The sequence below is a fragment of the Tyto alba genome, unplaced genomic scaffold (genome assembly GCF_018691265.1).
Source record: "Tyto alba isolate M040663 unplaced genomic scaffold, T.alba_DEE_v4.0 Super-Scaffold_38, whole genome shotgun sequence".
NCBI classification, from domain to species: domain Eukaryota; kingdom Metazoa; phylum Chordata; class Aves; order Strigiformes; family Tytonidae; genus Tyto; species Tyto alba.
Window position 1 is genome coordinate 20,397,518 of NW_024881313.1, and position 24,372 is coordinate 20,421,889.

Sequence of the window (24,372 nt, forward strand, 5' to 3'; positions counted from 1 at the left end):
ACTCAATCAAAATCAGGCTAACAGCAGATGTGAGACTCATACTCTGGTTAACTGTGCTATGTTTAAAATTACCGGATTTTATGTAAATATTTATCTCTGTATACTTTAAGAATCTCCACTGACTTCCATATATCCAAACTTAAACACATTTAATTTTTGTATAGGTTTAGGTCTTAATGTTGGGATAGATATAAGGTTTTAATTTTTCTATCTATCCCACTTGAATGAATGAAATTAAAGGAATTTCCTTATAATTTAGTATTATTATTATCCACTTTATTTTAAGTCTCCTAAATTCACCACTAATACACAGCACTGAACTATTTCTGTAAAATTAGTAAGTAATATCTCACAAATAATGTTTGGGAAATTTTCCCATTCCAAATAATTCTGAAGTGCAGTAAGAAGAGGTTCCAGATACAACAAATGGATTAAACATTAAAAAGTGTTTCTCTTCTAAGTTTTGTTTTTGTATTCAGTGTTGGAGACCTTGAAGCCAAATGAAACTCGTCATAACCATCTGTTTTATTCATGTCATGATTAGATGGAAAATGTTTGAAGACTAAACCAGTTACCTCAATAATATGTAATACTCTTCTGGAGGTTGTTCAACAATATCAGAATCAATGCAATAGATATTGCTGAGTTACTGAAATAATTAAGTTAAATTGTTGAGCATTCAATGAACAGGAATAATATGAGTAAAGTTAAGACAGATTTGCCAAAATGTTTTGCCACTCTTAAATCAGCTTCAATTACCTTATCTACTCTTTTTGAGTTCAGTGAGAGTCCTCCACGCTGTTTCCAGTTTGAAAAGTAAGTAGAAGTTTTAGAAAGGGTCTCAAATTTGTTGATTCCAATCCCCCATAACTGCATTGATTATAGGCCTGAAAGGGGCTTCTTCACTGCAAGGGTGGTTGGTTACTGGAACAGCCTCCCCAGAGAGGTGATCATGGCACCAAACATGTCAGAGTTCAAGGAGTGTCTAGACGATGCTCTGAAGCATATGGTTTAGTTTGGCTGTAGTCCTGCAAGGAACAGGGAGTTGGATCTGATGATCCTCATGGATCCCTTCCAACTTGAGATATTCTAAGGTTCTATGATTCTCTTAAATGAATGGATCTCTGATGTGATGGCACATAGAGTCAAGAGTCCCACTGGGAGAAATACATTGAGAAAATCGTAACCAGTTGTCATTAATTGTGGAATTACTGGTGAAAAGCACCAGCAAGGCGCTGTTCCCTTATTTTCTATTTAATGGACTGCATCATTGGCTTTAAACCAATAAGACATAACTGAAGAAGAAATGCCTAAAATTACCTCTGTAGGTGCTTGTGTGTTCAATCATCGTGACTTATAAAAGGCTGCTATCACCACTGGTCCAACACCGCTAACACTGTGAAACAATGGAGTTGTTCAGCTGAACATCTATGACTTTATATGCAGTTACAGAGATCCTTCCCCATATTTTCTTTCCTTTTTAAAGCAATTTAAAGCAATTTAAAGTTAAGTTGCCACTGTTTTCAACTAATTCCTTTACAGTCAATGATGATTTTCCAGTACACCATTGTGAAGCAACACTTCAGTATCTCTATGTTTTGGTAGGTTTGAGGACCTCCTTCTAAAATATACCAACAAATCTTTGAGTTCCCTGAATCAGAAACAACTAATATAACATTTTTGTACATGCTTGTCTGCACTTTCCTATTCAGATACGATATCTAAAGCACCATGATTCATTTTTTCATCATAAATATGCATAAAATGATCTTATTAACATAAATCTGATCTAGCAAGTTCATCACGTATAAAGAAATGTAATTAATTTGCTACCCTGCCTATTTTTATTGTTGTCTGTTTTCCTTAGATTTTGCTTGTTCATGAACTGTTTTTTTAGAACCTTTGTTATGCATTACTTTCAGCTTTTTGATGCATTGCATAGTGTTTTTATTAACCCTACCTAAAGTACTAATGGGTTTTGATAAGAAAAGGGTAGAAACAAAATTCTAATTTATAATTTGGATGATTAATCACACATTAATAAGGAAAAATAAATTTGGACTTACACAAAAATTTTGCAAATATTTACTTTTGGTTTCATCATATATATGTATCATCCATTCACAGCAGTTGAAACTGGTGCATCTGCATTCTAATACTGCTATTAAAAAATGAAGCATGTTGTTTGCTGTTGACTTGCCAGTTAGGTGATATGATTAGACATTTAAATAAACGCTTTAAAATATATTAGCATATTTGAAAGTCAGAATACTCTTATTTACCTCCAAATAGACTACACTAAACATATAATTATCTTATATTTGTTGGTTTTTTCTCCCTTGAATTACCATTGTCACAGCTTTTTAAAGATTCTTCCTATCTGCTATCCTAATTTAAAAATGGTAGACTAACTTTGCATGCAGTAATGTATTCTAAACACAAAGACTGAATCTCAGTATAATATAAAGTTAAATACAACTCTACCAAAATGGACTGTTTTGGAGTTCAATCATACACATAGTAATTTCTGGAGCGGGAGTTCATCTACAATTGATGTTTATGTGATTTGTATGATGATCATCTCATCTCACTACTTCTCCTATTATCCTAGAAAAGCGTATGTTTACCATTTCTTGACAAAACTCAAGGAATATATGCCAGTCTTCTCTCCATTTGCCTTTTTTTTTTCAAAAGCTGGTATTTGATAATCCGCACTTACATGTATCTTACTATATATATTTTATTTGAATTCAGACTGATGATGGGATTGTGAAAATATGGAGTGAATCAGGAAATCATGGTGATGAGTGGAACAAAGTTGAGTTACACTTGGGGAAACTGAGGAATTTTGAAGTTATCTTTGAAGGCATTCGTACCAGAGACCTAGGAGGAGGAGCAGCTATAGATGACATAGAGTTCAACAACTGCACTACAAGTAAGTTCAAGAGGAAATTTTCTAGAAGGATGCTAAAGGAAATGTAGGATGTTCTTGTTTTTTTTTTTAAAAAATACATCATGGTTTTACTGTTTTAATCATAATGTCACTGTTCATAAAATCAGTTATGAATACATTATTTTCACCCTTATAATTCCAATACCATTTTCTACTCATAGTGAAAGTCTTGTATTAGTGCAGCATTCTCACACTAAATTATTGCAATAAATCCAAGAAATACCTGAGGTTTTGTTTCCTTCATTTTTTTGTTTTGAGTAAGAACTTTCCTTCTTTAATTCGTTGGTAAGTTATTGAGTCTCTGATGTTGTATATAATCATTTTATATAAATTATGTCAGATTATGTCAATTGAAGCCTGTGCTCTCCCTGTTTTACCATAAAGACTCTTGCCATAAAAATGAATTGATACTATGTTATGGTTTTAACCCCAACCAGCAGCTAAGCTCCACACAGCCCCTTGCTCACTTCCCTCCCCAGTGGGATGGGGGAGACAATCAGAAAAGTAAAGGTGAGAAAACTCATGAATTGAGATGAAGATAGTGTATTAGGTAAAGCAAAAGCTGCTCACACAAGCAAAGCAAAACAAGGAATTCATTCACCACTTCTCATTGGCCCACAGGTGCTCAGCTGTCTCTAGGACAGCAGGGCTCCGTCATGTGCAACGGTTACTTGGGAAGACAAGTGCTATAACTCCAAACATCATTCCCTTCCTTCTTCTTCCTCCAGATTTATAATCTGAGCACGACATCATATAGTATGGGATATTCCTTTGGTCAGCTGGGGCCAGCTGTCCTGGCTGTGACCCCTCCCAACTTCTTGTGCACCCCCAGCCTACTCACTGATAGGATGATGTAAGAAGCAGAAAAGGCCTTGACTCTGTGTAAACAGATCAGCAAAACCAAAAACATCTCTGCATTATCAACACTTTTCAGCACAAATCCAAAACATAGCCCCATACTAGGTACTATGAAGAAAATTAACTATCCCAGCCAAAACCAGTGCAGACTACAAATGAATCACCATCTCTATTCCTTTTCCCAGTTCAGTTCAAGTCTTAAGGACAGCAAAGTAAAGAAAACCTTTGACTCCATCACAGAGTACTCACTCTAATTAATTTATTCGTGGACACAGGCTAAAGTAGGATCAGAATTTGTCTTTTTAAGAAAAAACATTTAAAAATAAAAGCTAGGTGGATTGTGGCTTCCATCAAGAAAGGATGTGCTCTTTATTCCTGGTAGGAAACAGTGTAACATAATATAAGTGGATTTGTTGAGTGAGATGATCATTACTGACACCACATATCAACACTGTATGGGTTTTGAGGAAGTTATCTGGACAAGCTTTAATCTTCTGCCACAGTCTGAATGCCCATTATCAGTTGGAGCATGGAAAGTGCACTTCTGGAGAGGATTTTTTGATCTAGCTTCATCTGAAAAATGTAGGGTTTGCATTCAGAAATTGCTCTGTGGTGTAAATCAAAGAATGGAAACCGGCTACTACTTGGGACCTACTTCAGAACTGCACTTTAATAAAACTAAGGCAGATATACCCTTAAAAGCTCTTCCAGACACATGAATGCTAATGATTCCTGTGTGCTTTTTCTGTTTCATTTGTCCCAATTGCTATGCATGTGATTATTCTCCAGAGGATTTGGGTAGATGGATAAGAAGGATGCTCTGTTAGGAGATGGGAGGTCAACATTTTCCTAGCACCTTGAATAACAAAAAGGATGCTGATCTATCTTGCAGTTTGTTGCCAACTTGTGCTCAGATGTGTTAATTCATACATGGGACCTAGTTAAACCACGTTTCTGGGATTCTGTCCCATTTTGGGGCTGCAACAATTTAGACACTTAATTTCACAGTCATATTCATAAAGATATTCAACAAATAAAAATAGCAGGTTTCATTTTTTTAAGGAAGAGAAAAAATCCCTGTTAAGTTCATAAAAACTATGTCAACATATCTTCATACAACAGAAAAATATTTCTGCTTACTCTTAAATCCACATATTTTATAATAACCTAAAAATAGACATTATATAAACATAACTGGAAATATTCCACAGAGTTGTCATTACAAGGAAGGAGATTGTTTCTATAGGGAGTTGGAAAGCTGACATCGGAAGGATCTTAAATCCCTTGAAATGTTAAGACTGCTGAAATTTACATTGGGTTTAGACTATTGGGTTTACCCTACATATGTGAATGTCAATAGTGTTTTATAACCAATCTTGCATTAAAATACCTTTGCAGTGAAAGAGTTCAGAAAGTAATTTGGGTTTATTACTATATAGCAGCTATTTGGTTTGCAGCACTCCTTTCTTCAGCAACAAGCTCTGTTGGGAAAGCATTTGCGCCATGTGCTCCAACTACTTTCACATACTTACAGCTCTGGCATAATAATATTCCTTTACATTTTGCTGAAAATTGTTTATGAAGATGGATGATTAAAACAAAGCTTTTCTCTTAGAAGTTTGAAATACACAGTTGAAGATCAATATACAATACAAATGCAAATTTTTTATAGATTGCATTAGAAAAGTTGGAATCCCAAGATGCTAATCTTTTATACAGCTGTCACGTGGTGGATATTTTTGCACTGTAATAAGGTACAGTCTTCATACAATCAGGAAACATTCCCTTACAGCATCTCTGGTATTTTATGCTAGGCACAGCAGGGTTTCATTAATGTTTAGGTGCATGTATCCTATGGGAATATGTTTATGCTCATGTCTTTACTTTTCAGCAGGATCAGAGGCCTATCATATATTTGCTTTTTAACCGTATGTATATGTACATGTGCAAATGTATGTCTGTAAAAAACTAAGGCAACCAACCAAAAAATCAAAAACTAACACACCCGACTCCCCCATGATTTTCCTGTCTCTACAATGATATTTAGGCTCAAACGAAAGTCAAGAGGGAAACATTGCCCTGTCTTTAGTGCATTTCATATCAGGTCTGTGCATGATTTTTTTGCCTTCTACTCCACAAGCTGAGATCTGCTTGCTTAATTTTCTCTAGACTTTTGGTATGCTGACCTTCCTGTTGGCATGATGGCATGAAGGAGCCTGGTCTGACCTTTTTCATTCTTGTTATTATTGATTCTTTACCTTTGTAGAACAAACAAACAAAATACATTTTGCCAGATTCTCAAAAATAACATTTCCCATCTGACCCAAGCCTGGGGCATTCATTATAGGGAAAGCATGTCATGTCTAGATTGTTTTTTTGCAGCACAGCGTTCACAGTTTTATTGTGTCTGTTGTAACAAGGCTAAAAGACAACAAACGCAATCTTACTGTGGCCAAACTTAAGGAGAAGAATAGCATACAAACCAGAAGGGTTCAGGGGTTTCTTCTCAACAAAATGACTTGATTTACAACATTTAATCATGTACTGCTCAGCTGTAAAATTGCTGAGCTAGACACATGGCCAGGGTCCTCTGGGGGAATTGACAACCATGTCTGTATTTTCTACTGGGACTTATAAGGTTACACTAACATTTTATATAGCATTATGGATATTCTTGCCACAGTAATTGCACAAGCAGAGAAATAGACTGTGCACAGAAAAACCTAGAAGATAGTTGAAAATAATTAAAACTGAAATAATAGGTTTGAAATAAGCAGAAAGAAATTGAAATGAAAAAGCCTTAAATTGCATGGGAAAAAAATCAATGTTGCTTCCTAGCAGATGTCATGCAATGGTGGAGATGAATGTCAGAACAATTCTGGAGCTCTCAGATATGTTGGGATAGCTTCCTCCTCACAGACTGTTCTTTTGGAAGCTGCTGAATGGTATTCCTGGATCATGGTTTACAGTCAACACAATAAAATAATTGACTCTTTGCGGAAATAATGCACTCAAGTGGAGATAGTGAAGAGGGATGAGGGAGGCAGTCTGTGTGAGGATTTTTGATGTGAATATTAGAACTGATTTTTTGCAGTATGGGAATATTCAATGATTATAGCAGAGTTTAATAAATCCAAATACTTATTTTATTGTACACGTGTTTTCCTTCAGCTTGCTTTCATAAATTGTGTTATACAAAGAGGCTGTACACATCATAAGGGAATATGCATGCAGGTGGATTGGCTCTGCAGACTTCTTTACTCTGCACTTACATAGCTGTGATTTACATAGCTCATGTGATATGAGGATTTTCAACTGACAAAAGAGATCTTTTCATTATTTTATTTAAAAAACTAACTAGTTAAAAGCTTCTATATCAGTAGAATACTACAGATAACTTTATTTATTATAATCTGAGCTTCTTGGGGGGTAGCTATCCTGCAAGGATCTTTTCCCTCAAGTCTCACTAATTTCTATGGGAGTGAAGGTCAAGAAGCAACTGTGGATATATTGGAAATGTGAGAGAACTTGGAGGCGTTGTAAGAGATAGAAAAGAAAGGAGGTTGAAAGAGCCTAATCTGTTGGTTGTGAGAGGGTAAGTTATGTTTTGATAGCAAAAGTAATTTAAATTCCAATTCGGATATTCTTTTATTCTGCAAGTTTAATTGAAAAATGTGAAAAATAGTGGAGTCACATCACAGCCAGAAAAAGGTTGTTCTTAATATTAACTTAATTAGTTTATTGATTAATTACATTTAAATTTATCACCTTCTTGTACAATAATTCTTTATAAAACTTTAGTGACAGACTATCTTATGTGACCTGAATTGAGTTTAGAGTGGGCATCTCTTGAGCCTTTTAATAATTGACTTTGACCATACATAAGTTTATTTGCAGGATAGAAAAAAAAGCCTGCAATTTCACCTTAATCAAAAGGTAAAATATCTATGAGTATTGTTCAGAATAATCTGTAAAGATCATTTTATTTTTGAGATTTCTGACACTTATCTTTATGATAACATCTTCTAAAAATCCTGTCAGAAATAAGCTGTGGTCTGGTAACCTTAAAGAGCACTTCAAGCATTACTGATTTGCTTTTCCAACTGATAGCTCACCATCATATAATAGAGAATCAGGAATGCAACTCATCAGATATGCTCTTGCCGGTAGTCTGAATTTTGTATATATGTATTTTTAAAGAAAAGGAATCTTGTACTCCAGATACAAAACACAGACTGAACATATACCTTGCTCAGCCATATCATACATAGAAGTTTTGGCATCCCAGGGCACCACCTGAAAAACCAACAGTGAAAGATAAATGAAAATAAGTCCATCATAACTCTAAATTCAAATTAAACAGAAATTTCTAGAATAATAGATTATTCAGTTGATTTCTATATTTTTTCATGGCCTCGTAATTCAGTGCGATAAAAGTTCAGAAAGAAAGAGCCATTACAGCTCCACTGATCTTTCTAGTTGCTTGTTTGGGATTAGACTTCACAAGCTTTTCTTCTTGTATTTAAGGTAAATAGGAATATAAATTCAGTCATACTTGAAGTGTTATTAAAACTGTATTTAGTTTTTAAAAGAAAGCAAAATCAAAATGCCACAGTACTCCTGTTAATAAGAAATTGGTCTACCAAATTGAGCTGAACAGAAATTTTCTTTAAAATATAATAAAGCTTGCTTTGCCTGGTAGTAAGCTTTTTCTTTCCATTTTCTTCATATATTTGTATTCCTCCTCATCTACTGTTTATGGCAAAGACCATAGGTGAAGGTACTACAACCCTTTGAACAACTTCACTTCCATGCTCCCATAAACAACAAGCTTTTAAAGTCTCAACAGAGAAATCCTTTCTCATTAGAATTCCATCCCAGCTTTGCAGATCAGAGAGTAAACAACTAAAACATCCTAGTGTTTGGGTGCATAGGCCATCTTTTTTATTTTTGAAATAAGGCAGTTATTTCTTTGAATCCTCAGCTATGTATCATGCAAAGCTTTACATTTAGTGGAGAATTTAGGTCCTTTGCTTAGACACTTGAGAAAAGTTCAAACTCTTGTAACAGAAATATTAAGTACAAGCCTGGCTCTGAAGTGAGAGGGAAGGGAATTCAGGAAGAGGAAGCTGCCGGAGATGATTTAGTCACTCAAGATATAAATTTTTATTCAGCCAGAATGTCTGTACAGTTACCTGTTGTGGAATTTTTGATTTTTTCTTTTATTTTTCCTCTTCAAAATATTTTAATGTTTTGTGCATGTTTTTATAAATAGGTCAATATCAGGGTAGTCTGACATGGAACACTTGAATTGCATCACCTGGCTAAAATTTCTCAGTATATGTGCTAAAATTAATGGTAAAATTCTTATTTGTTAGTCTAATATGTGGATTTTGCCTTTAGAAGGAAACTATTCTTTGATTTCATGGTGAGCTGTCAATTTACAAATTCCTGATATCTACTGAATCTGCTTCACTGTAGAGAAAGAAAGCTCAGTTTGAGAAGTTTAGTTATCTTTGGTTGCTTTCACTTAATCTGTGTTACTGTAACATACATTAGTGTGAACATGCTTTATCCTTTTTGAGGGAAGATCTTACTGAGCTCAGATCTCATTATATTCAGCAGAGGGTAGAGAATTTACACAATTTAGTTCTAGGCAAGAAATAATTTCCTTTCTGGAAACGTGAAAGTCAGCCACAGCTACCTTCTACAGGACATTCCAAATGTCTTCTCCTTGTCTTTTGCCACTTGCAGGCTCCAAAGAGACAAAGCCTAGAACAGTAGACCCTCACTTATTCCTCAGTCCTTAGTGCTTCTCCTTAGTGTCTTTAGTACTAAGCAAAATACGGCAGCTCTCTACATGAGGGTACTGTGAGCACAAGCTCCTTATCCTGATGATATACTCTCTGCCAAGGCTGGTCTTTTGGTCTTAATCAAATATAAAAACTTCTATCCTTGTCTGGTGTGGTTTTATATAGACCATAATAGCACTAGAAGTCGAAATTAATTTTCTTCTTATCTTTTGTATTGCTTGTACCAGAGCCAGTGGTACATTTCCAGAACTATGGGAGAATATTTGAATCTTTCAGATTATTTGGTGGCCTAGGCACCATAATACTAGTTGCTTTGAGCATCTCTAAGAAGTCCATTGGCAGTCACTTGTATCTACAGGTGATATTCCCTCCTAAGAGTCAACATAATTTGTTAGATCTGCTGTTTATTTCAGAGCCAACGCATATCTTATTTTAAATCTGGCCTTTTAAATGACACATTCTGTGAGGAGAATTCCCTATGTTTTTTGAATTACAGAAGAAGTTTATTTGAAATTATATCTATCTTGCCTGAGTAGAAATTTTTCATCTAGTTTTCCCTGCAAAAAATTGCCAGGGTCACCCATGGACAGAAACATTACTGATGAGTTTGCTAATAGAGTTCTATATAATGTTCTATAGAAAGTCAGGTAGAAAAGGGTACTGAACAGTTGGGGTAAGTAAATGAAAATCTCGATGCAAATTGTGCTTCCTAATTTCTGAATTTCAGAGTATTGAGTACAGTTGAGTTCCAGTTCTAATGAAACTTTCTAGGAGCTTCTATTTCATACATTTTAATTTAAACAAGGGTGAAACTTGGAAAGTAAAGTTTCTTTCACTGAATAATATTTTCAACAAAAGATTTTTCATTTTTTAATCTTTGATTATTCCTACTTATCAAATATTGTGGAACAGGGGAGGGAAGTTATAGAAGTACTCTCACAATGCAACACAATTTAAACAACAAATAATAGAAAGAGGTGAATTTTCAACTGCAATTTGAAAACATTTCTGCACAGAAAGGACCTTAATTTCTAAAAAGACAAACTGTGGTGCTGGGAAGTCTCATTTCCCTTGAATATGCATTACTTATTTAATTTCATACTGTTGACATGGTGGTGTTGTACTGCTGAACGAGTGCATCCATTCATCTTGGAGAACAGAGAAGAGACTCTTGGTAAACAGCAGCTCAGTGTACTTGACCTTGAGTTACATACTGTTTTTCAAAACAGCTCAAGATTTCATTCACTGCAGCCTTTAGCAACCATAATAACTTGGGATTCACCCTATGCCTTTCACAAGCACATAGTGCTGGACAAACATAACCTCTGACAACCTATGTACGTCTTAAGTGTTGTAATGCAACACAGCAAGAGCATCTCTTCTTGTCGAGCATGTGATCAGTCAGTTCTTTCATGATAAGTATTTTAAATAGGAGAACATTCATTGCGTCAACCTAACAGCCAATCTGTGAAGCTGATTGGTATCTAACAAGCTAAAAAATATTTTGCAGTTATCCATTTTATTTCAGACAATCAAAATCTATAGCTTATAGAAATAATATTTGGCCAGCCTGGTTCTTTCCATGGTTTTAGATGTAATGGTTATCATAGGCATATTTTCATCTTACAAAGCCTTGGTAAAAGACAGCTCTTGTACTCAGAGAGTCAGAAGAACTGTCACTGGCCTGGTGCTGTCCTCTAGTAGCAAACTTAAAGGAAAGAAGACCGTTTTCATGAGTTCTTTCATAGTCAGTCTTTTCCTGGTAACTAAAATAAAATGGCTAGGTTAATAGCATTGTATTTCTCAGTTATCTCCAAATTAATCTTGTCATGTCTATAAATTCTGTGAGCATCATATGGGCTAGTCTTCCATAGATAACATATACTGGAGATGTATATAAATATATAGCTTGTGATGTACCCACAGTAAAGACAAAATTTGTGGTATGCACAATGTGCATCTATGTCTTCCTTGTTTACTATGTTTTGTTGTGGTTTGAGCCTGGTCGGTAGCCCAACACCACAGAGCCACTCACTCCTCCCTTCTCTTTCAGCAATGAGAGGGACAAATGAACCAGGCTTGGGATTCGAGATAGGACTGGGAGGGGCAGATCACTCATTATGGTCATGGGCACAAGGCAGACTCATTAGGGGAAGAAAAAAAGAACATACATTTATTACAGACACTAACAACAACTTTTCACAGAGTAGGACAGTGAGAAGTATTGCCACATCTTGAGAACGCCTTCTCCCCACTCCTCCCTGGGTCAGCTCTGCTCCTGATATCTCTATCTCCTCCCCTCAGCAGTGCAGGGAATGGGGGTGCAGTCAGTGCTGCCGTTTCTTCCGTCTTCGGTGGGGGAGCTTCTGGAACTTCTTCCTGCTCCATTGTGGTCCCCCTCTCACAGGAGACAGTCCTCCATAAACTTTCTCCAAGGTGAGTCCCTCCCACGGGCTGCAGTGTTTCCTTACACTGCTCTGGCATGGGACACCAACTTTCTCCAAAAACTAGAGTCCCTCCCACGGGCTGCAGCCCTTCTCAAGCTGTTCTAACATGGGACACCCCCCACATGCTGCAATCCTCTCAGTGCTGAACTAAAACAGCGGGGGCTACCTTTTCCCACAAGACCGCAGCCTTCTTCAGGCACAGACACCTTGATCATCCATGTGAAACAAAACACAGACCATAAATCAGTGTCTGCTCCACCGCAGATCTTCATGGGTGGCAGGGGGGGCCACCCTGCCATCTCACCACAGGATACAGGGGGGTCTCTGCTGCGGCACACCTCTGCCCTCCTTTCTTCCTCCGTTCCTTCACTGGCCTTGGTGTTCATGCAGCTGCCGCAACTCCACCTTGCAAGTCCAACTCCTCCTCACCACGTCCCTTCTTAAATATGTTATTGCAGAGGCACAGCTGATTGGCTCAGTTTTGGTGCAGAGGTGGAGCTCACCTGGAGCCGGGGGAGCTTTGAGAAGCTTCTCACAGGGGGCAACCCCTATAGCCCCCTCCCCTGCCACCAAAAAAACCCCACCACTCACTCGAACCCAGGACATGTACATACAAACACACACAAGTATTCTTACTATGGAAGGTCTTATCTTTTTGGTATCCATAAATTACATTTTGCAGAACAAAATATGTAGAAATGAAAGTGAGTGTTTGTAAATGTAAATTCAATGGCAACCATCATTAACATGTTTCTTTTGTAGGATTTAGTGCTCCAAAATCCAAGCCACCTCTATTGGTCTCTTAAAAATTACTTAGAAGATTACATGGCTTTTTGCTACACCAATCCACATTCTATTTAAGTGAAAAGTGATAGCCTGTGTATGCTTTTATCTTTCAAGTACTGCCATTTCATTTGGCATAGGGATTTGTATATCATGTAGTCAGTAGTTACTACTTCATCTAAAATATGTCCTGTGTTAGTTTTTTGTGGTGTCCTGGTTTTCAGAAAATGCTGCAGTTCTAAGGGGAAACCAAATAAACAGGCATGCTAAACCATTAGCATTTTACTGTGCCATAAAAATTAGTTTTATTGATTTTTTTTTTTTTAATTTAAAATAATCTGTTCCCCAAGTATTTACTGTAAGGGAAAAAAAAAAGGTGGTTTACAAGGATATGTGCTGTGGCCTGATCTAGGAGAAAATCAGTGGTTTAATTGCTCCACTGATTCTTGTTATTCTAGCTATTCTGTGCTGATCTAAAGCTCAGTTACTATCATAAACTATGAAATTCTTTGTGTCTTTGTGCTTTGTTTTCTATATTGTTTTGCTTTGGGGTGGGTTTTTGTTGCTTATATTCTCTTTTTGTGGGAAAGGAATGTATTGTGGTCTTTTGACTTGAAGCATATCTGCAAAGTCTTCAGTCCCCACAAGTTTATGGAATAAATAATTGTAGGAGAAGAAAGAGCAAAGCATAATGAAAAACAAAAGTAACTTGCCCAAGAAATGTGCAAGAGTGCTGGAAATTGATATTGTTGGAGCACCTTTCCTGATTATAAAAATCTAACATCCCCCACCCCTAATTTTTATAACTCTATGCTGTTCCTTTACCACTTATGCTATGCCTGTAGACCAACACTCCATAACTGTATGGATATTTTACATGATTTAAAATTATGTATAGAACTGAGCAAACAGTGGATTGTTCACTTTAGTAGCTAAACCAAAGATCTGGAGGAAGTTCGGGTCAAAGAAGAACATTTATGGCTTTTCATTAAGTGCAAGATTCTTTCTGATCAACGGTTTTCTTAAGATGAAATATTTTCTATTGCTTTTGGATATCTTAGCTCTCTTCATATTTTTCTTAATATATTAATAAATAATCTTAGTACTTAATAAAAACATTTCAACTCCCTTTAATTCCTCTCATTCCCATTGTGTGACAAATCCACATTTTGGTACTGGATATTTCAGTTGCCCATCTCTGACAATTTCATACATGGAATCAGCTCATTCCTTTGCTTGCGCTGGCTCCTGATATATTTTAATATTGTAGCTTCTCAAAGATAGCTTCAGAGTAACACAGTGAGCAAAGTACAACTGATTTTATTATTTTAATTATAATTTTTGTCCTAATTTGTTTGGGATGTATTCAACAGTATATTAACGTTTTTCCTTAAGGTTTTTTGAGCTGTTGTTAGAAGAAAGAAGCAAGAAAGAAAATTTGCCATATTTTCTCATGTTTTTTCTGCTTAGAATAGTTTTCCTGTATGTTTGGGTTTTCATGGAATGTTGTAAGTTAGACTATTGGGAAAAAAAAAATATGAAAAATATTACATGTTATATATAATCAACCATCAACCAATGCATGTTATCTTTCTACTTACTGGTGATCAAAGTACAACTGAGGAATAGGGTCAGTCAAAAAGCTATATATTTTTGCATGCAGTCCCACACAATGAACATATGTTCTGAAATAAGACGTAATGAAATTTCCTCATTTTATCTGAAATGTCAGCCTGAAACATGTCTTAAGCTGTTCATTAGGGGACATTGTTTTGTATTGTACTACAACTCCCTCGAAGGTGGTTTAAATACTGCTCTTGGAAACATCATTCTCCAAATTCAGTACTGATAGATTCAAAGTTAAATTTTAGCAACCCTGTAGTTTTGATGACAAAATTAGAAATGGGCAAGATAATGTTTTGAATGTCCTCTCTTTTTCTTTGTTCAAAGTGGTTTCTAACATGTTTTTTTGTTAAATTGGAGCTCAACCCTCAGAATTAGGAACATATTTTCCAATATGTTCTTCAATATATTTTTCTGATTAAATAGAAATTTATATTATATTTAAAGAATGTCTGGTAAAAATGAAACTTCTATGTTACAGCTTCTGTGTGGGCCTCTGGTTACTGGGGTTGCTGCTGCTGAAGTTCTACTTCATGGTTAAAACTCATCGTATTTCTTGGTTTGATTTAGTTTTTAGCTGGTGTAGGAGTTTTGGTCAGAATAAGTGTGTCCTCTGGATAGTTGATTTTTATTGCCACAATTCTGAATGATAATTTAGAATATTTAGTTTGACTATACTGTGCTAATGCTGATACATTAATAATGAGAGGGATTTTATTTTTATCTCTGCCGAAGGCTGTGACATAATCTTCATCATTATCATAAATGTAACCTGGTATCCCCCAAAATTACATATAAACAAGGTTTTACTTCAAAAGGATAAAATTCACATAAACATCACTCTGTGTTTGGACTTCACAGACTTCACATCTGTTGAGATACAAGTTTTCATTATAATGTGTATGGATCACATGTTTTATTTTAGGATAAGATAAGAAATTAATAATATTCTTAAATACTGCTTTCTGATATGCTTGAAGTGCTATGAAGTAGCTTAATTAAAAAAAAATAACAACTGTAATTAATATTAAGTTCTAAATATAAATTATATAGTAACATAATACTGTCTTGATTAAAGGTGAAAGGAGGTAAAGGTGAGGAATATGATTAGTCACAAAGCCATGGATTTTCAAATGTCATTCCCCTGTATGCTGATAATGTAACTCTTTCATATGTAGTGTAATAAGTTGTGAAAACTATTATACAGTAATGGTTCTGCCATTAAATAATTTCTGTCATTATTTAAGCCACTGAGTAACTTAAGGAAGTCATTTAACTTTCTAGTACATAATTTCCAGTGCATAGGAGGGAATGGAGATGAGGGAGTCAGACCCTTCTCATAAATGCCCATTAACAAGGCAGAAGGCAATGAGAACAAGTTTAAAAAACAGGATATTTCTTCTGAACACAATAAATTTTTTGTGGTCAAGCACAAGCACATGTTGTCCAGAGAGGTTGAGTCTCCATCTGTGGATATATTCAAAAGTCAACTGGACATGGTCCTGCACAACCTGCTGTAGTAGAGTTTGGGGTTGGACTAGATGAGCTTGAGAGGTCCCTGCTAATCTCAGCTATTCTGTGATTCTGTGGTTTTCCAGAATTTAGGATGAGCTATATTAATGTATTTTCAATCAGGTTTTATCACATCATTTGGGAGAGGTGTGGAAACTGCCTTAACCATTACAAATGCTTCAGTTAATTTTTTCTCAAGAGCCTCTGCTAAGGGCTCTCTGCCAGAAGGATTCTCTGTAAAAAGCAGCCATAGCTTTTCCTGTATTTAAGGCATCCATGACAAGGCTGTTGCCCATGGAATCCCTGATGCCTAATCAGATCAAATTGGCAGTGTAAAATTAAAAAACAGAACAACAAGACAAGATATCAATTTGAAACCAGATTTTATTTATACCAGTATTCGGGTACTTATGTATTTCAAAACAAAATTTAAGTCAGGTCCAGTATATAACCAACCTTATCACTGAATTTTTTTGAACTATCCATTCAAAATATTTGAATTACATTTTAATGCTGTGTTGTTGCTCTATTTAATATTACCTTTTGTACATGTTTAAACTAAACCAAAAATTTAGTTCTCCTTTCCTATCTTGCTTCAATAAGAATATAGTTCCTTGGTCTGTAAAATTCAGTAAGTACCTCTATTTGAGGAGATTAATACCCTGACAGCAGTAACTTTCCCTTCTGGAAATATGGGCTGGCACAAAGGTAAATATCAAGGTGTTCTGTCCAGACTGTGTTTAATGGTGTGTCACACATTGTAGTCATTTTTGAAGGAAAAAATGAAATACATTACAATGAATAGAGTCAAAATACATTCTCCTCAATGTCTTATTGCACAACTTGGAGCTCTAGAGTGAAAAACAATCTTAGGTTGACAGGAGTGCATCCAAAATATTACATTTGGGATTATCGGAACTGTTTCAATTAGTCCTAACTGAAACAATGCATCCAGTGCACTGAACTGAAAAATAATCTAAGTTTCTTTATAGTCTGACAGTTGAGAGATGGCTGAATCTCAACACTCTGGCTTTTGCCCTAGTGTTTTATGTGCACGCTACTAAATTACTCTCATTTTATGACATGATTTTCACTCACTTTCAGATAGGATCAAAAATTGTTGTTGTAAAATAGATCCTCACATTAAATACTGTAAGAGGAATTTCTGGGCAGTTCATTCATTCAGAACAGAAGTTACTCTAAACTCTTAAAAAAAAAAATCTTATAAAGACTTTAAAAGTCAATTCATTACCCAAATATTGTATAACAACCATTTTTCTCATTTTAAAATGTTCTTATTTTCCAAATGATGTCCTGTAATAATGAGCAGAATAAAGCCTTTAACCTGACTAGTTTTCAACAGCTCACAGAAACGATTTTATGGAACACGCACAACAAATACATTGAGGAATCAGTTGTGTTGGTGTTGAACTGAATTTTCTTCCAGGCAAAACATTTTACCCTGGAAGCTTTGGGCAAGGCCAACACAGTGCTCTACATATACATAATGGACCATTAAAAGAGTGAGAACAAATACCATCTGTTGGAAGCAGTAAATCTCTGAAGTCATGGTGTATAACGGATAAACAAAAAACAAAACAAAAAAAAAAAAGCATCCTTTGATTTAATTACAATATTGATTTAAATGTCCTGTTGATTTCAGTTGGAGAAAATCCCAAAGAATGCCCTGCCCTTTCTGATTTTGTGTGTGGGAGTGGGAATTGCATAGAGTCTCAGTTCGTCTGCGACTATAAACCAGACTGTGAAGACCTATCAGATGAAGCTGACTGCAGTAAGTATCTCTTTGTGTATTAATATAATCTCCAGTTAAAATTATAACTTTGAATTCTGTAGCATAGTTTAGGTGAACTCACAGAGCTGCTTAGAAGATAATTACAAGCAGGCTGACTGCTTCTCCAACACAGGAGGTCTGACATTTTCAGATCCTCAGAGACATTTGCTGCAAAAATTATTTAAGTTTGATTTAGTTGCAAAAGTGTAACTTGCTCAAACCAAAGATCAAATATAAAAAAACCCTCCAAAAAACAGTTTAAGGATTAAAATGGATATAAGGAATAAAATCCATGAGTTACAGTACAAATTAACTCTGAAAAGAAATGTAAAATCATTTATTAAGTTGAAAACATGTTGCACTGTCAATTTTGAATGAAAAAGCTAAGTAAACAAATTATTGCACAATAACATTTACACATGATTCTGCTATATGAAGTGATTATTTAAAAATAGGCCTGTCTTTCCATTCAGGTTAATCTTGTCTGTGATCTGAGTTGTGTCACTCCTGTGTGTTCATTGTTCTTTGTTCTTGCTGCTACTGCAGAGCTATGAAAATATTTTCTTGATATTACTCTATTGCAGAACAATTGGACAAAATCCAGTATGTTTATGTTTTTGCAGTCCTAGAGAATACTGAGAAAAAATCTGTAGGTATTCTTTATTAGTGCTATTTGAGATGGAAGGACACAGCTCAGATTTGAAAATCTGGATCAAGTTAACAGATTTTCCAATTCAGACTTGAAATTTAAAAGCAGTAAAAAGTTGTGCCTTTGTTCCTGTTCCATGTCTTTGTTTATTTATAGTCGCTGTCCAGGCCAGACTTTTGGAGTAGGAAGCTTAAGCAATCCATATATAGAGTTCAGTAATCAGTTTAATTCTCAATCTTTGAGCTGGAGGGCCAAATTCTGCCATAATGCATATATGATCAAAAGTAACCTTGGTAGATAAAGTAAATGCATTACATGAATCAGGTCAATGTTCACATTATGTTGACAACCAAGTACTTCATTTAAATCAAAAAATACTTTGTGATCACTTGAAAATCAAAGGCATTTTCTCTTGCATGGAGTTGCTAAATGCTTTGACTGGACTGGATTACAAAAATAACGACCCTTTATTGGATGATATAAATTATATTGTTTTAGCCAGACAGCAGACTTACAACCTGGAAAACATGTGAAGATGTCACAATAGGAGATTTAACTTGGAGTTTCTCCCTCTTTATTGTTTTCTTAAAAGTAAATAGCAGTTCTGAAACACAGATACTGAAGCTGAAGTCTATTTCTGGTTTCTATCTACCTTCACAGTCTAACCTGCTCCATCACAAGTGGTTATGGCCATATTTGTCTGCAATTTTTCCTTTTCTCTGAACTCAAGGTCAAAGTTTACTTCACATTCTACTGTAATTTTATACCAGTATGACTCCAAAGAAGTAAATGGACCACAATCTACTTGGCAGCAATTCTTCTGTGCAGGATATACAACAGAATCTGGATGAAATTAATTGTATCCATATAGGCTGGTGGGCTTTTTTTTTTTTTTTTTTTTTAAATAAACTCACAGAAATTACTTACTCTATTCTTCATTCACTCCAGTCAGACAATCTTGCAAAAGTTTCATTCTCTTTCACTAACCAGTTGGAAATATTGAGGTGAAAAAAGCACACATGAAAGCAGTTTCAGTTTTCATGAATTGCGGCCAATTATATATCCAGATTTGATTAACAGCAAACCTCAGTGTTGATGAACCAACTAGAAGAGTGCTTGAATTCATGAAATAAAAGCATTTTTCACATAAATGGAACAATCCTCTTCTGATGGCTTCTAATTAGGCTCTGTTTACCCATAAAATAAAAAGTACCCAGCAGGTGCATATGTGTCATGTGACTCCATCAACCCTGTAAATAATGTTCATGAATATCTATTAATAAGAGCCTTCTGAATCCACTGTTAAGATGTTAGAATAAAATTCCTGAAATCAGGTAAACTGCTATGAATAGTACAAATTCCAAATGCATTTGAATTTTGATCTTGTTAGAACTGTAAGAGAAAATTTTACTACTTGTTTTGATCCATGGGTTCCGTTCTTTGCCCTGCTTGCATGTGAGGGTGTTTGGTGTTGGAGTTAGGTTTTATTAGGCTAATGTGATGCCTGTAATGCAGTGTCAATGCGGATGCTCAGTGCATTTGTGCATTCCTTTCATGATTCCCGAAGGCCATGCTGTGAATAGCACTAACACAAGCACAGAATGGTTGAGGTGTGAAGTGACCTCTGGAGATCCTCTAGACCAACCTTCTGCTCTAAACAGGGTCCACTGTAATGGGGACTACTGAGAAGAGTCTGGTTTTGTCTTCTTTACACCCTGCCAACAAGTTTTATACACACTGACAAAATCTCACTGAGCCTTCTCTTCTCCAGGCTGAACAGTCACAGCTCTCTCAGCCTCACCTCACAAGAGACACTTCAGTCCCTTGCAGTATGGTAAGAGTACAGTACATTACAGAACAGCACAGATCCTCCACCTAGAATTCAATAGGCTATAGGTTATTCAGTGGATCAAAATTCTTCTTCTTCTTAGATATTTGTCCTATACATTTAACTGAAGTGACACATTTATACAGAAGAGAAGGTCCACAGGGCTACAGTGTGAGTGCAGATCTTGGTCATACAAAACAGGTTTATCATAATGATAACTTATTTTCACAAATGGTGGCATCAGTTGTTCTTGTAGCATCAGAGTAGAAAATATGAAAAAAACAAAACAGATTACTAACAGGTAATGAAATCTATTCTTTTTAACCATATACATTATATGTAGACAGTGATGCATAAATAGTTGTACTCTAATGTTACAGAATACTTATAAATCAAGAAACACACTCTAAATCTTCAAATCAATTTGAGGTTCTGAAATAGTCACAGTCAGACCTGTTTCTCAAATGCATGACTGAATGAAGTTTAATAGTTTGGAATCTTTTCCCAGAGTCCTCTCTCAGGGGTAGTCCTGACTCTCACTGAACAATTGTGAAGCTGCTTCTGCTTTATACATAAGGAAAATTCTGCTTTATACATAAGGAAAAAGAAGTGTTTGTGATGTTTTTTGATTCATCTCTACTACAGCATTTTTATAATTTTGTTGATTAATTACTTTTCCAAAGTCACCTGAAACATCAGAGGCAGATCTAGAAATAGGAAGTTTAACAAAGATCTCCTGAATTCAGTCAGTGTCCTGACAACTACAACTTCCCTCTCATCATAAAACTGCCTTCATGCATAACACTCATGAGGATGAGCCAACAGATGTTCATGAAAAATGTGACTGTAAAAGTGGAGTCCAGTTGTGCTAGCTAATTGCCTGGGAATCATTCTGTCCATTCACTTTCAATAACTAAAATTGTGAAGTCATTGGTTTGTCCTCAGGGCTAACATGGGCATATATCTGTAATAAAGTTTAAGGCTGTTTATACCTGCTTGTGAAGTGAAGGATGAGTTTTTTCTTTCCTCACTAACTACCATATATTATTTATGTCGGTATATAGAACACAGAGGCATTAGCATTAGCCAAATGGAATCCTTTCCATTACCATGTACAGTATGTTCATTATAGCCTTTTACATATAAGAGCTAGGATGATAATTTACTTCTTGCTATTTTTTCAGGTTACTACACAAGTATTCCTGGAAGCTGTAACTTTGAAACACAAGATCAAGAATGGACCACTGTATGTGGATTAACACAAGACCTTAGTGATGATTTTGACTGGAATATTAGCAACAGTGCCATCACAGGACAAATGGATCCTGATACTGACCATACACCAGGTATTGGCATGTGTCCTACATAATTTTGGGGAAAATTAAATATTCACTGACTTAAAAAAGAATTCCATAGATTAGCGCCAACATAACAGCAAATCACAGTGTGATCAACTGAGATTATTTTATATGCAGACAAATCAATGAGCAATTAGCACAGTTCACAAAGCAGTTCCCATAAGCATTTAAAATGTTCACTTTTATATTAAAATTACAATAAAGGATATGTATCATGAAAAAAAAACATGCAAAACATATAGTAAAAGTTTTAACATATTACATCTTGTCATTTATATTATTTGGTAACTTCTAGTTCTGGCTGAACAAAAAATGACACAGACTGGCATAGCAGCCTATTACCAACCTTTTTAATCATTGCTTCAGCAGCACTGTAATTTTAGAGACTGCTCTTTTCAGAGTGGTCTTGATTATATCATTCTTTATCCTCCACTTCAGCTTGATGCATTTGTTTAGTGACTTCCTAGACAATGAGCTGCTAAATATGAAGATATTAATTAATCATCACATCTGGGACACAACAGACCTCTTTCTAAAACTATGCAGCATGCCCGTACAAATGCAGTAACTGTCTCCAAGTCTGCAATAAATCTATTAATTAAGGATCTATTTGAAAACTTGTAAAGAACTACAGGTATGAAAATATTAATGCAATAGAAGAGGATATATTTGACAATAATCATGGGTCACTAAGATATTCCGTCAGGTCTTGCTCAGAAATGCTGTGACAGTGAATCCATTCACTACTGAATGTCTGATAAAAATGGATAAACAAAGGTGCAAATAAATAAAGCCATCCTTTTCTCTGAGTCATCTGAGCACAAAATGTAGACCTTATATTAAGCAGCACCTTGACTGAGACCATCCAATGACTGGGCTGTAGTCAATCTCTGGAAAACCTTATTGAATTGTAAGTAATTTTATAGGCAGCTACGTGGAAGTATCAGCTTAGTGTTTCCAATATCAGCTTGCACCCAGACAAAACAACATTAGACATCTTGTTAACCTCTAGCTAACTCATGTTTTTCTGAGAACCCAACTTAATCTGCTATTATCTTTCCCTCTCCCAATTACCAGCTCTGCATTTTCTCATCAATCACTAGTATTTTGTTCATTCCTTCTAGAAGTCACTGGATTCAAATTAAATCTCTGTATGAAACCTTGTGCGTCAGGCCGTAATACTTGTGGTTTCTGTAAATGTAACTGCAGTTTGAGTAGAAAACTTTGTTCCAATACTTATAAAAGATGGTCATCTGACTAACAGGGATGAAGAAAAAGTGGAGGTATTCGTTGTATTTTTTGCCTCAGTCTTTAATAATACTGATAGACCTTTGGCTACCCAGTCCTCTGAGTTGGTGGACCACAAGTGTGGGAACAGTAACTTCCTATTTGTGGACACTGAAATTGTAAGGGACCAGCTGTATTAGCTAAATGTTAACAAGTCCATGGGGTCTGATGGGATTCATCCTGGAGTTCTGAAGGAGACAGTGGATGTTATGAAAGGACCCCTCTCGATCATCTACCAAAGGTTTTGGGAGTCTGGGGAGGTTCCTTCTGACAGGAAGCTAGCCAATGTTATTCCCATCTACAATGAGGGAAGACCCGGGGAACTGCAGGCCTGCTAGTCTAACCTCAGTTCTGAGAAAAATTATGGAGGAGATTATACTGTGTGCTACTGAAAAGCTTTTAAAGAATAATGCAACCATCAGGCACACTCAACACGGGTTCACAAAGGGAAAGTGCTTGTCCAACTAATCTGATCTCCTTCTATGATAAGGTCACATGCCTAGTGGATGAAGGGAAGGTGGTAGTTGTAGTTTTTCTGGATTTTAAAAAGGCTTTTCATACTGTCCCTCACAGCATCCTTCTAGACAAGTTGTCCGACTGTGGAATGAGCGGTTTCACGGTGTGCTGGCTGAAGAACTGCCTAAAGGACAGAAATCAAAGGGTTGTAGTGAAGGGCACTAGGTCTGGCTGGTGACTGGTCACCCGTGTGACCTCAGGGTTCAATTCTAGGGCCAGTTCTGTTAAATATATTTATGATCTATCTGGAGGCATGAGGGGAATGCACCACTAGCAAGTTTGCTGATGATATCAAACTGGGAGGTACTTTTGAGTCTTTTGAGGGACAGGAGGCCTTGCAGAGGGATCTAGATAGATTTTAACATTGGGAAATGATTAATGGGATGAAATCTAACAAGTTAAAATGCCATATTCTATACCTAGGAGATAGTAATGCCAGGGACAAGTCTAAGTTGGTAGAGGAGTGGCCAGAGAACATCCATGCAGCAAAGGATCTGGGGGTGCTGATTGACAGCAGGCTCAGTAGGAGTCAGCAGCGTGTCCTAGCAGCCCAGAGGGCAAAACCACATCCTGGGTTGGTTCAAACATAACATAACCAGCCGATCACAAGAGGTGATTATCCTGCTGGATGCAGGGCTGGTGTGGCCTCACGTGGGGTACTGTGTGATGTTCTGGGCCCCACAGTTTAGGAAGGATTTTAAGGTCCCTGAGTGAGTCCAGAGGAGGGCAACAAAGCTGGTTAAAGGGCTGTAAGGAATGTCCTATGAGGAGCAGTTAGTGACTTTGGGCTTGCCTAGTTTTGAGGAGGCTGAGGGGTGACAACATTGCTCTCTACATCATCCTGAGGAGGGGAAATGGTGAGGGAGATGCTGAGCTCTTCTGCCTGGAACCCAGTGACAGGATACATGGGAACGGTTCAAAGCTGCACCAGGGGATGTTTAGACCTTAGGAAA

The 24,372-nt window shown here is 36.2% G+C and overlaps 1 protein-coding gene across 1 annotated transcript in view; it reads left to right on the forward strand.

The window, feature by feature from the left end:
- Window positions 1-24,372, forward strand: part of MALRD1 (MAM and LDL receptor class A domain containing 1) — a 274,148-nt gene that overhangs the window by 164,259 nt on the left and 85,517 nt on the right. The window contains exons 28-30 of the mRNA XM_032991470.2: window positions 2,755-2,935; window positions 17,653-17,781; window positions 21,443-21,604. Of these exons, the coding sequence (XP_032847361.2) occupies window positions 2,755-2,935; window positions 17,653-17,781; window positions 21,443-21,604 (472 nt within the window). The remainder of the gene's footprint in view (window positions 1-2,754; window positions 2,936-17,652; window positions 17,782-21,442; window positions 21,605-24,372) is intronic.